General features: G+C 31.6%; 1 protein-coding gene across 5 annotated transcripts in view; it reads left to right on the forward strand.

The window, feature by feature from the left end:
• Window positions 1-9,873, forward strand: part of LOC129980989 (uncharacterized) — a 136,555-nt gene extending 126,682 nt beyond the window's left edge. For all 5 annotated transcript variants that reach the window (XM_056091555.1, XM_056091556.1, XM_056091558.1 and 2 more), the window contains 2 exons: window positions 125-573; window positions 3,152-9,873. In XM_056091555.1, coding sequence (XP_055947530.1) covers window positions 3,409-6,768 — 3,360 coding nt within the window. In that variant the 5' untranslated portion in view covers window positions 125-573; window positions 3,152-3,408 and the 3' untranslated portion in view covers window positions 6,769-9,873. The remainder of the gene's footprint in view (window positions 1-124; window positions 574-3,151) is intronic.
• The last annotated feature ends 2,650 nt before the right edge of the window (window positions 9,874-12,523 follow it).

A 12,523-nucleotide genomic window follows, 5' to 3' on the forward strand; every position in this document is an offset into this window, starting at 1 on the left:
TTTTAGAATGTCTTAGAATAATTGGTGAAATAAATTAGATTAGGAGTTCAACTCTCTTACGTCGTAGTGAGTGATATCTCTGCATGTAATGAACCTCACCCAAACTTCCTTTTATTCTTTACAGGTCCCCTCTTACTCCACTTGCGAGTACTTGGATCAGATCCTGAGATATCTTCCAGCATCTGCTCTTCCTGCTCTTATGTTTCGTTGTTACCTTGACAACAGTTGAAAGGGAAAGTGGTGTCGGCCACTCCCCCTTCATCATAGAAGGGACGTCGCACGCAACACCTTTTGAAGAAATACATCGAGGAGCCAATAGTTTCGAAATGAACAGGAAGTAACATCTGGACTTGCTCCTGGAATTTGCTTCTGAGGAAAATTTCCGAGTAAGAAACTTATAGAAAACAACGAATTTTTTTTTCCTGGCACCTCCTCCAATTCATGCAAAAGTTTTATTGGTTTCTGGTTTCGTTATTTAACACCTGTATTGCAGAAGAAGTTTAGAAAAAAAAAATTTTTACTTGACGGAACAAAGCTCCGAGGAGATCATTCATTGATTACTTTAAAAACATGGTGAGTTCTGTTTGCTAAAATTTGGGTCAATGTATAATTTCTATTCTGTTTTTTGTGTGCATTTGTTTTTTTGGGGGAGAATTGCAGTTTGTCGTTAATGTACAACTTAAGAACAGAGTTTTTTCTTAATTTCATTCAGAATAAAATTCAATGTAATTATGAATTCGATATTTTTATATGATTGCAATAAAGCATTTTAAAATTCATTTTGCATATGCATTTTTTTAAATATAAGAAGACAAGTCGCATGTTTATTTCACTTGTTATCCTTTAAGTGTATGTTAGCGGAAGTAATACACATACATGCTCCAATACGTTTGGAATTTTAAAATATAAATATTTTATTTAAAAGAAACCTGTTTTTTTATTAGACTTTTTTATAATAAGAAAATATTTCTTATGGTGATTTCAGCAGCTAATTAAGGTGCACTTGTTAACTTTTTCGAAAATTCTAAAAAGTTGCGTTAGTTGTTTATAGGAATTCATGTCTGTAAAAAAATTCATATACAGGAAGTTTTTCATGATGTTTATTATATTTGTCTTAAATAAAGAATTTGTTTGGTAAATAATCGTTTATAGATCATTTAATGGAAATAAATTATAACCGCATCGATTAAATACTGATATTTTCTTTAAAAACTTTTTACCTGACCGAGTAATATTATTTGAAAAATCCCGATAGAAAAATAATAATTTCGTTTTACTGAAATTATTGTAAGAAGCTCATCAATGAAATGCTTCACAATTCTACTGCTTAATTCTACTTAAAACTTATTATTATTTTAATTGAAATTTAAATTTTTTATAATATATTGGGGTTTTTTTCATAATTTTTTTTTTTTGATTTTATGCAGTTTGTACTTCATATGCTGTAATGCGGTAGATATTTGCTATAAATGCTATTACGTAATTATTTCAAAGACATAGATTACTTTTCATAATTTTTTAATCAATTACTTTTGTTTTCTATAGTACTAAAAAGTTGCGTTAGTTGTTTATAGGAATTCATGTGTGTAAAAAATGCATCGCTGGCCATCTATATTTTATAGGTATATTGTATGCTGTTTAATTACTTATTACTTACTGCTTAATTTCTTATTACTTACTGTTTAGTTACTTTATTATTAATTATATATTAATGTTTTATCTTCAAATAGATTTTTTATTATTTAGCTGTAAAATCAAATGAAAAATTAAGATCATTTAATGTTCAATATTCTATTTACATTAATTTCCTTTTGCTAGATTTATATGTTCAAAAATTTCATTATTGGAAAGAAATGAGAACAACGAACAATTCATGAATAATTACATTTTACATAACTGTGACGAAGATATATCTCTTTGATTTTTTTTCATGTAAAATTTAGTGTCTACAAATTAATGAAAATCATTTCTCATTTTGGAATACAAAATATTTAACATAGCAAAAGATTAGAGTAGGTTCTTTCTTTATTTGAATGAAATTCCTGGTTTACTGTTTTGTTAATTCATCTTATTTCGTTCCTTCATGCGCGACATTGATTGTAAAAAACCACATTACAAAAAGAAACTCCTTCTTTTTTTTCTAAATGCTATAAAAAGAACAATATCTCTTTCTTTAATTTCATCGCACGAAAGAGTTAACTGGTGTAAAAACTCACTTAAGTAAAAGCACTGCTATTTTTTCTAGTGAATTTGTAAGTGAATAACAGAGCACAAATGAAAAAGTAGGAATGAATATAGCTCTGTTTAGAACGAATAGGCGCGTGGCGGGAAATGGCTCGGAACCTTTGATTCTTTTAGATGTTAGAGGGCGAATCCGGAAACTGCACTTCCTGTGCCGGTATTGTTTGACACTGCCGCAACACAACACATTTCTCGTTCCCTACCTCGTCGCATTTTTTTTTTTTTTTTGAGGGGTGGGAGGGGGCAGTAGATGGGGAGAGTAACAAATGACTGTAAATGACGAAGTTAAAATGCCTAAAATCCACCACTATATCCTGCTGTTTTTGCTGGTATTTTTCTTAAAAATGAATTTATGAAACTGGAAATTTATTATTCAAATGCTTGTTCAAATTAAGTAATATTTATGACCGTAGAATCTGCATTCGAATTTCATAAGTTTGTAAAATATTTATCCTAATATATTAAATATACCTATACTTATTTATATAAAAAAAATTTAATGACTAATTGCCAAGCTTATTCTTTAAAACTGTGATAAAGGAGTTGGCCTGGAAAGAGTCTCGATTTTGGAATCATAAATTCGTTAAATCAATTCCTGATTCTAATAAAAAGTCCGCTGCATAGATGCTGCATAAGATGCATTTTACTCTATTATTTTAAAATTAATTTTATAAATAAATGTGACAAAAATTTTTAATTACTGTATGAGTTGCATTACATTAATTAAATTAAACTCTGATTTTTTTTAAACATTCGTTATAAATAATAGATTTAATCTATCTATCACTTTTAATAATCATTAACATGATTATTTTATACTCAATATCGCTATACTTGCATTGCTTTGATTTGTTTATTTAATGTATTCACATAATATTATTTTGTATTTAAATATTTCATTTTTTTTCAGTAATCCGGATTTTTCGAGTAAGCTGAAATGGAATTAATTACTTCTGTAAAGTACTCTTTGCCCTCCTAAAACAAATAAAAATAAACGCAGCTGTTGAGGGGGAAAAAAAGAAGTGAAAGGAAATTCCTCAAAAAAATTAAGGTGCATCTAATATTACTGTGAAATTGTAGTTGCAGTCATTTCCATATAAAAAAAATTGACAGGAGTGACATTGGCACAGGTCATCGTGTGTGGTCATTCACAGCCGTCACCGGAAGATGAAGATCGAAGCGGAAGTCCACAACTCTTTGTATACGTTCACTTCCGCGGACAGCAAGTGCGGGGGAGGAGGGTCGTCAACAGGATGCTCCGTGAGTGTCGGAGAGCTGCCTTCCATTGCGCAGGACAGCGAGCGATCATCGATCGGCCGCCCCGAAAGGCTCACATCGCCGGGATGCGATGGGTGTGGTTCCAGCACTCTGCCGCTCGCTGACAACCAAAACAATCCCCTCTTCGACTGTGAGCACTTCCAGTTCATTGATGACGAAGAGGCCGATGCCGCGGAGGACCAAGCGACGCTGGGCGATGTCGCCCTCCGACCCAGCGAGGACCAGCAGCTGGGCTCCGCCGACCCTCCGGCAGAGGTGAGCGCTGAGCATCATACACGCGACGCAAACAACATGAGCAGCGAGTCCGATTCCACCGCACGGGCTAAGAGCCACGCTGTCAAGCGGCAGGTTAGCTTCGACGACTCTGCTATCTCGTCCAGCGATGACCGCCCGGTCGAGAAGGAGCTCAAATCCCTCCTCAAGAGGAGCAACAAACCCAGAAAGAAACCCAAAGGACGGGTCACTTTCGATGAAGCAGTTACTTTGTATTCGGATGAGAGTGAAGATATTCAGCTACTGGCTCTCACGACAGGTCCTGACATTATCTGTGCTGAGTTCTATATGTTCGATCCCCCAGCAGAATACCAAGATGTGCCACCTTTCGAACCTCCAGCTGAATATCGAGATTCGGAGGAATTGCCGCCGCCGGCCCCCATAGATGACCAAACTGTCCCGAATGAACCAGATTCTAAGGATTCCCTCTGTGGTGAGTGCTGTTCTATTGAAATGGTGATTTCGAATGTTACTGAAAATTTAACGGAGCCGGAAGCGGCGCCATCGCAAGAAAATAGTGACGTCGGTGTTTCTAAGGAAACAGAAAATACCGACAGTGCCTCCTGTGAAATTAAAAATGAAACAACTGATGCAAACGATGTGCAGTTAGATTCTGTCAAAGAGAGTGATAAAATGTTTGAAAGATTTTTAGAAGCTGAAAGAGAATTCGCTGTTGACGAGGAATTAAACAGTGTATTCCAGGAATTGGATAGTGATTTCTCCAGCGATAGTAGAAACGGTGCATTAGATGATAATTTCTTTAGGAAGCTCATCACTCTGTTATCTTCTGCTGAAGGAGATGTTCGCGTGGAAGACAGCGACTTATTCTCGTCTACTAAATTTGCTAACTCTGGTGACGATGTTTATCATGAAACGGAAGACGACGATAGCAATCAAACTCATTCTAGGACTCTTTCTGAGGCAGATAGTGATTGCAGTATATCCTCTCAGGATACTATAATTGTTAGGTTCGGAGAGGATGAAAATGAATCGAATTCTATTAATTTAACCAATAAAAAACCAGAAAAAACTGTAGATACCGATAACCAAGAAAATTTCACCATAAGGAGTGACACCGTTTCTATTCAAAAACAAGAAAGTTTTGATGAAGTATTTAATGAAAGATTAGATGAAACTCTTACGGAAGATAAACCAAAGCCGGTACCTCGTGAGTCACTAATGATAAAAAATATGCAAATGCATCAAGCAGCTGTCAAAATGGATAAAGCCAATGAAGAAAGCCTGAGTCGACAAAGTTCTGGTGAACAGTCTGTCAATAGTGGCGCTTCTCAGGATCTCCCACAAGATGCCGATGATTCGACATCATCTGATTCCAGAAGTGGAGAAGTAGAAGAAGAAATACGACTTGATGATATAGGATATGACGAAGAGGATGCAGAAGATTATGATGAAGAAAGTTTCAGGGGTATGGCACATCATAATTCAAAAATAAGACGAATTATTAAAAAGAACGCTTTGCAATGCACTTTGTTTAGAGGTATTGAAGCCAAGCGTCGTCAGCAACCAGGAGTTAAATATCCTCGGCCCAAGTCACCTTTGCTTTCCCAAGAATCTCTTGTGGAAAAATTGAAATGGTTGACGACAATAGATGAGCATAAAGATAACCCTGAAGGAGCTGTGAATTTTCATTCCAAACCGCCAGATGTTATCCTCTCTACTGGCGGTATTCCCATTAATGGTTCTGTACCTCATGGTGCTTCATCAGAAAGTGATATTCATAACCAAAGTGCAATGTCTTATGCACAGCAACAATTTCATCCAGTACAGAGATTTGCTATGCCAATGAATCCTAAAGGAGGGTATTATGTACGTCATGATGGTTATCACCCTTCTTTACCTCGTCAAAGAATGGCGTGCCCAGGACATCCATCTCAAATGGGATCGCACAATATGCAGTATGCTCCTACTCGTATGGTAGCTCATCCAAGTGGTCCCCAAGGACAATGGACTGATCAGAGGAATATGGGATCCATGACAGTTCCGAGGAACTTTCGAGACTGGAGGGTGATTCAAAGAGTCACAGTTAATAGAAATGGTGATGGTCGTCAATCCTCAGTGCCAGCGGATTATGTTCGGTGCTGTAATGGTGGTGCATCTGCTTATGGACCAAGCGTTCCACCAGATGTTAGCAGAACTTCACAAGCACCTACTCGCTCAAACAAAGATGAACTTGAACAGTTTGTTGAGCAGGATTCAAAAAGAATCGAAAAGTTGCGCAAAAGATATAGTTTAGCTGAAGATGACGATGATCCCACTTTTGGATTTGCTAGAAGACCGTCTGTTCGAGGAGTGCAAAGCCGAATCCAACCCAACCCGTCCGAATCAATGCAAGGGCCTAATAAACTGGATCCTTACTTAACACGTGAAGAGCCTGGACAGGGACCACCTTTAGTACATCCCAGAGGACCTGATTATGCTATCGAACAAATGAGAGTCTGGAACAGGGACCCAAATTGGAGACCGGATAATTCTGCTCAGTGCCCTATTTATGGTCCTCCTGCTCAATCCAGTCGGTCCCAAATGCCCATGCATATACATAGGGCTTCTGTGGCCCTGACAGAAATTTCAGGCAATGCCACCATCCCTTACACGCATCGAAAACCTCATCCAGCAGATACCAGGTATCATTCTTACGCTGAAAGCATGTACGGCAGTACCAGGACATTACCCACAAAAGGCTGGGTACCACCAGATCCCAGAACATGTCACAACGTCTCAAATCCTGCTGCTGCTCACCAGACTCTGCAGATTCAGTTACCGACTGTGTCTTCTCAGATGCTTCAAGTTCCTCCTCATCCTGTTACTTCAAAAGACGAGAGAGGAGTTCCGGAAGGTGCTAGCTCGTCGCCAAAGATTTCGTCGGATTCCTTGTACCATTCCCCTGTGCCTGATCCAATAGCTTCTGGAGGACCTCACAAAGACGAAGGAGTTATTTACTATTCTTTAAATGTATGACGAGAATCGGAAAACTGGAGTGAACTTTTTTCTTAATTGGTACCGTTTCTGACGACACGTGTGGTCTTCCGAAAAGTGTTTGTTAGTCAACAAAAAAAAAGTGAACGTGTTGTAACAGCATTTAACCATCTTCTCTATTCATCTTCTTTCCAAATGCGTATAAGATGAAAATTTGGGCTTTGCAGTTTCAGTGAACAAATTGTGTACATTTTTAATTTACATCCGTAAGAAACAGTCTTCCGTACAGATACATTAGAAACGGCTGACAGCCGGTAAGTATTTGTGATCACAGCTTATTTATCTTCTAAATCTTGTCATTATTTCACTAAAACTTCTTGGTGTATTTTCTTTTCTATGAATGATTATAGAATCTATCGTAAAAAGTTATTTGTTGATTGTTGCTTGTAGTTTATTATTCTGTGTATAAATTGAGAAAATATCCCTTTATATAATGTATTTTTAAATAATTATGTATATTTTTGAAAATTCTTTATTTCTCCTGATTTGAAGATAAACCTAAAAAATAAAAATGAATATTTTGTATTTTTTTTAATTATAGCTTACTTTTTATTATAATATTAAAATTACCTATATTGCAAAAGTTCTTTGTTGTTTAAAATATGTGTTGAACATTTTTAACACGAAAAAATTACTCCATATGGTTGTTGAAATAAAGCATCTCATATGTTATTAGAACAGTTTATATAATAGCTAAACTTTTTGTTGCCCTTTTTTCGCATTTTCAAAAAGTAATATCAAAGAAAGAAATATATTTTATGATTTATGTAAGTACTGGAAAAATACAGGATGTTTGTGATTAAAATTCGCCAATCCTAAGGAAACTAATGGATTTGAAGGTTTTATCACAATATCAAAAACAATTTATGAAAATCATGAAATAGAAATTAACAGGAAGAAAGAATTCGTAAATTTTCTCTTTTTAGTCGCACTGTTTAATAAAATAATTACAAAAAGAATGTTCTAAATTGATAAAAATTATAAACATTATAAATATTTAAAATATAAGAGTATTATGTTCAAGAGCTTTAAGGAAATGTTAAGTTTATAACAAATGTCATTTTGATAAAATAATTTTGTTTTCAAATTTTGGATTATTTCCTCTAATTTTTAATAAGTGAATATGTGATTTCATTAAATCAGTTTCATAATAAAACGGCATAGGACAGTATCTTTTTTTCTTAGCTCTTTTACACAAGTGAACTTTTATGACAAGCATCTTGTATTTTCTTCTTATTATTATTTTTATTTTGTTTAAAACAAACACTTCTTATTCTGTAAGGAATGTTTTTCATTCTATGCATGAATAATGTTTTTCTTCTCTTCAATCTTTGACAGAAATTAAATTCCCTCCTAGCTTAGCTAGAATTCTTGTAGTGATTTATTTTCTCTGGTGTTAAACCAATAAGTAAAGTCATTTTACTTTTCAAATGGATGTATTGATTTGTTATAAAATTCCTCATTTTAGATTATTTAAATTTGAAAGTAAGTTTCAAATCATAATTTTATCAGTTTCTATATCATCTCAGTTATTTTGAAAGAACACAAAGTATACTTATCTACTATTAGACATAAAATAATATATCACATTACACACACATGAAACTATTTTTTACTATTGCTATTTTTAGTGGAATCAAATGAAAACAGCTATAATTCTATCGGAAATTTTATATCGGTATCATGGACAATCATCTAAAAAAAAGTTCAATGTTAAAATTCGCAGACTATAAAATAAAAAAACTTTTGTATTTCAGATATTCATTATTTTTCATATTTTCTCTAAAAATAATGTGTAGATATTTCATTTTTTTTTCCTATTGTGTTCTTTGTGTTAATCTGTATTTTAAATAAACATTTAAGTATTTTTTTTTAATATGTTTTGGAATTCTGATATAACACACAAACTCTTTCCATATTTTAGATTTCCTTATTTATTATCTATTCTGCTTTAGCCAATTTTGAATACAATATTTTGTAAAATTTTAATATCCTTTATAAGACAATTGATTTAGCTGTCATGACTTTTGTTGTATTTTCTTTGAAATGGAGGTTATAAATTCCTATCTGAAATCCAAAATAACAAAAATATATATTTTAAACTTGATTCTTGCAAAATTATGTTTCTGAAGTTATTTTATATTATATATATATGTATATATATAATTTTAAATTTTGAGATATCTTAAGCATTCTTAGAACAATACTTATCATTAAAATTCAAAGAAATCTGATTGTATGTCTTTTTATGTATTTTTTTAATCAGTAGTGTATCTTTATTGATTTTAAGTTGATAAATTGTTTGAAAGATTTTTTTTAAAAATTGCTATCTAATTTTATATAAATTTTCGAAAGTTATTTGTTTTTAAATTTAGTTGTTGATAACCATTCAATATAATTGAAGCGCACATATTTTTTTATCTTGTTTATAATGTAATCTTGAAATGGCCTCCAAAAGCAGATTTCTAAAGACAGAATTTATTACCTCCAACCTTCCTTCTATTTGAGATACATCTTTCTCGTATTGTTTTCTGTATTATAATAAGGCACAACCGTATATTTCAAGAAGAGCTTGTGTGGTGATAAAATCTCGCTCAAGCACAAAAAATTATAAAAAAAAGAAGCTGTTCAATTGTAAAAAAAATTGTCACATCGAGATCAATAGGAGTTTTGTACATAATATAGAGTTGAAAAGTCACTTCTTACACCAGCCCAATTTTCAGACTTTGTTCTCTTCAACTTGTTGACTCTTGTACAAAAAATTAATCGGAAGAAAAAGAATAAAGTTGCAGCCACTGAATAATTTTATGTGAGCCAAGGAACCAAATGTTGCAATACGTTCATGATTTCGTGAGCTTTTGAAAAGAGACCTTTGTGAAATATCTACATTCTGTAAGTCGATATTGTACAAGATCAAACTATATTATAAATTACTTACACTACTTCAATACGAATAGGACTGTGAATGGTATGTAAAGTAAGTGTAGTAAAAAAAAAGCATTATTTTAGTTATATTGCATTTTGTTAACAGAGATATAAGAATTTGTATGTTGCTAGATAGTTATATAAAGTGCACAAGCTTCTGTGTGTTTGGACTGTTCTTTCGTCTTTTTCTGCTCACTTTTTCCAAAAGAGAAACAATTATTATTTTTTAATAAAATAACAAGTTAACTTTTTTCTTTCCAGAACACTGCTGTATCTATTATTTTTCATATCAGATTTAAAAATTGTCTGTAGTATTTCAAAAATTAAAGAAGTAATTACTGAAATGTGCCTCTTCCACCTCCAAAACACACAATTTATGGCTTTTTTCCCCCAAAAAATTTTTTTTCAAAATAATTTTGCTTGACAAATAATGGTTGATTCCCGATTGCGTTTTTGGATCAAGCTATTAATTAATTGACTTTTTGATTCAAAAAATGAATTGGTATCTTTTTTCGGATTTTATGATCTAGATTTATAAATTCATCAAGGATTGCAAAGTAATGAACCATTAATCATTCATTTTCTCATGATTATACATTTTCGCTGAAAATTAGGTTATTAAACTATCAAATGTATATTTTTAAGTAATATAAAATATCCAATATAATCTTTACTGTTTAGATCTTGCGTTTTGTCATATTATTGTCTCAAAAAGTATACCATTCAAAATATTCAAAAATATATCATATATATATATACCAAAAATATACAATTTTAAGGAAAAGTTCTTTGTAATATGTAAAATATCAAATAAAAACTTAAATCAAAATGTTAATGTCCTGGTCATCAACGCCTTAAACTGAAATGACGTTTCCAACTGGTTATGAATTTTCTTGAGCAAACTGACAATGACGAGCTGCACTTTCCCGAAATTATTTTGATTGGATGCATTTTAGGAAAAGTTTAATGATGAGGGTTTTTTTAATGAAAAAAAAACTTTTGTCTTCTCTTAAAACTAAGAAAGTTAAATTGTCTGCTGATTGAAAATAAATTGCAATTTAAGCACTTAATATTGACTTTTTGCGTATATAATATTAAAAGAAAAAAATATCTTAAACTTCCATCAATTGAATTTAAGGCAGGATATTAAAGCATTTTACTTATCACATTGAGTTTAGATGAATAAATTCTGTGAACCTTTTAAAAATATTTTCATTATTTACGTTCTAAGAAATTAGACAAAAAATATTTGGTATGGTCGGATTTATTAAAAGTTTTTAATTTATTTATCATGTTATTTTTTATATTTTAAAAATAGCAGGGTATAATTCAGTTAATATAAATAATGTGTCTTTATTCTTTTAAATGATTACTATGCATTTTAAAATAGGAAAATTTATAGATATTTAAGAAAGTAGATATATGTTATTTAAATCATTATTTTCCTTTTATATAATATCCTATTAATTTTCACTTATTTTAATGATTGATTTCTTATTAATAACTTTATTTTAAATTTTTATTGTGAATTATTTTGTTTAAAATTATTTTATTGTTTTATTTTGTTTAAAAAAAATCTCATATTTTGAACTGTTCTATATATATCTACTAATCTCATTTTATTAGTATTGATTTAAACGAAATAACATCTTGTATCTATATATACAATGTTATTTCATAGGAATAAAAACAGAAAGTTCCGATATTTATTTATTTCAATTTTTCTGACATTTATTTTTCCATTTTTAACCGTTTTATCTCAAATCATGGTTATAATGCAAGAGATAAGCGCGCTTAGAATCATATGTGTAAATCTATGTGAAGGGATGAGATGGTTTAGAATATGTTAATTGGTAATAATTAAATAATAAATTTAATTTTGAACCATTTGTAAATATGATGTCCATTTTATCCTCGACTCGCGATTTTAAAATTAAGTCATTTGCTCAATAGTCCCTTCAGAAACACATAGAGACTTTTCATATTTGGAGTTTTAATACTACAAATTTTCAAACATCTGTTTAACGAAATGCATCTATTTTAATTTTGTTTGAGCTAGGAGACAAACTCCAACTGAAACTGTATGAATTTCATAAAAACCACTGTCTTATTAACACAATATTTGAAATTGTAATATTTTATCTATGCCCCAATTTTTTTAAAGGTTGTACCAATGATTTAACTTTGTTTATTTTATACAATTATGCTGCCCTTGAAAGTATTTTTATTTTTAAATTTATCTTGCATTAGGTGAAATAAGTACTAATGTGCCATGAAATCATACCATACTATGTTCAAACAGGTCTTTTTATTTCGACTTATAAATTCTGTATCTTCCGGAGGCTTAAAGGATATGAGCCCAAACAGAGCAGTTAAATTTCTCATGGGAATATGACATTACTTTTATTAAATTCATTAGCAAAAAAAAAAAAAAAAAAAAAAAAAAAACTTTTTATTTGTACTTGCACCAATTGTAAATACATTGCTTCGTAATAATTTTGTAACAGATTTCAGTCTGGTATTGTCATTTTTTTCATAAAATGTCGGAGATAGATAAATTCATGAATGTTCTTAATAGGATCATTATTTCCATTATCTGTTCACTTTCTGATAGCGTTCTCCCATGATTAAAAGTTGTGTTGCCATTGTTGTGCTCAAATCAGTAATCATCTCATAGACTTTCCGAATCGAAATGAAATTTGTATTATAATCAAAGTAAGACATTTTTGATGAATCGAGTTATATGTAGTGCGGCTTTCACATTTTAACTGAAAATATGAAGCCCCCTTACAATTATTTCAGAAACTAATGT

Source organism: Argiope bruennichi, chromosome 8, assembly GCF_947563725.1.
Source record: "Argiope bruennichi chromosome 8, qqArgBrue1.1, whole genome shotgun sequence".
NCBI lineage: Eukaryota > Metazoa > Arthropoda > Arachnida > Araneae > Araneidae > Argiope > Argiope bruennichi.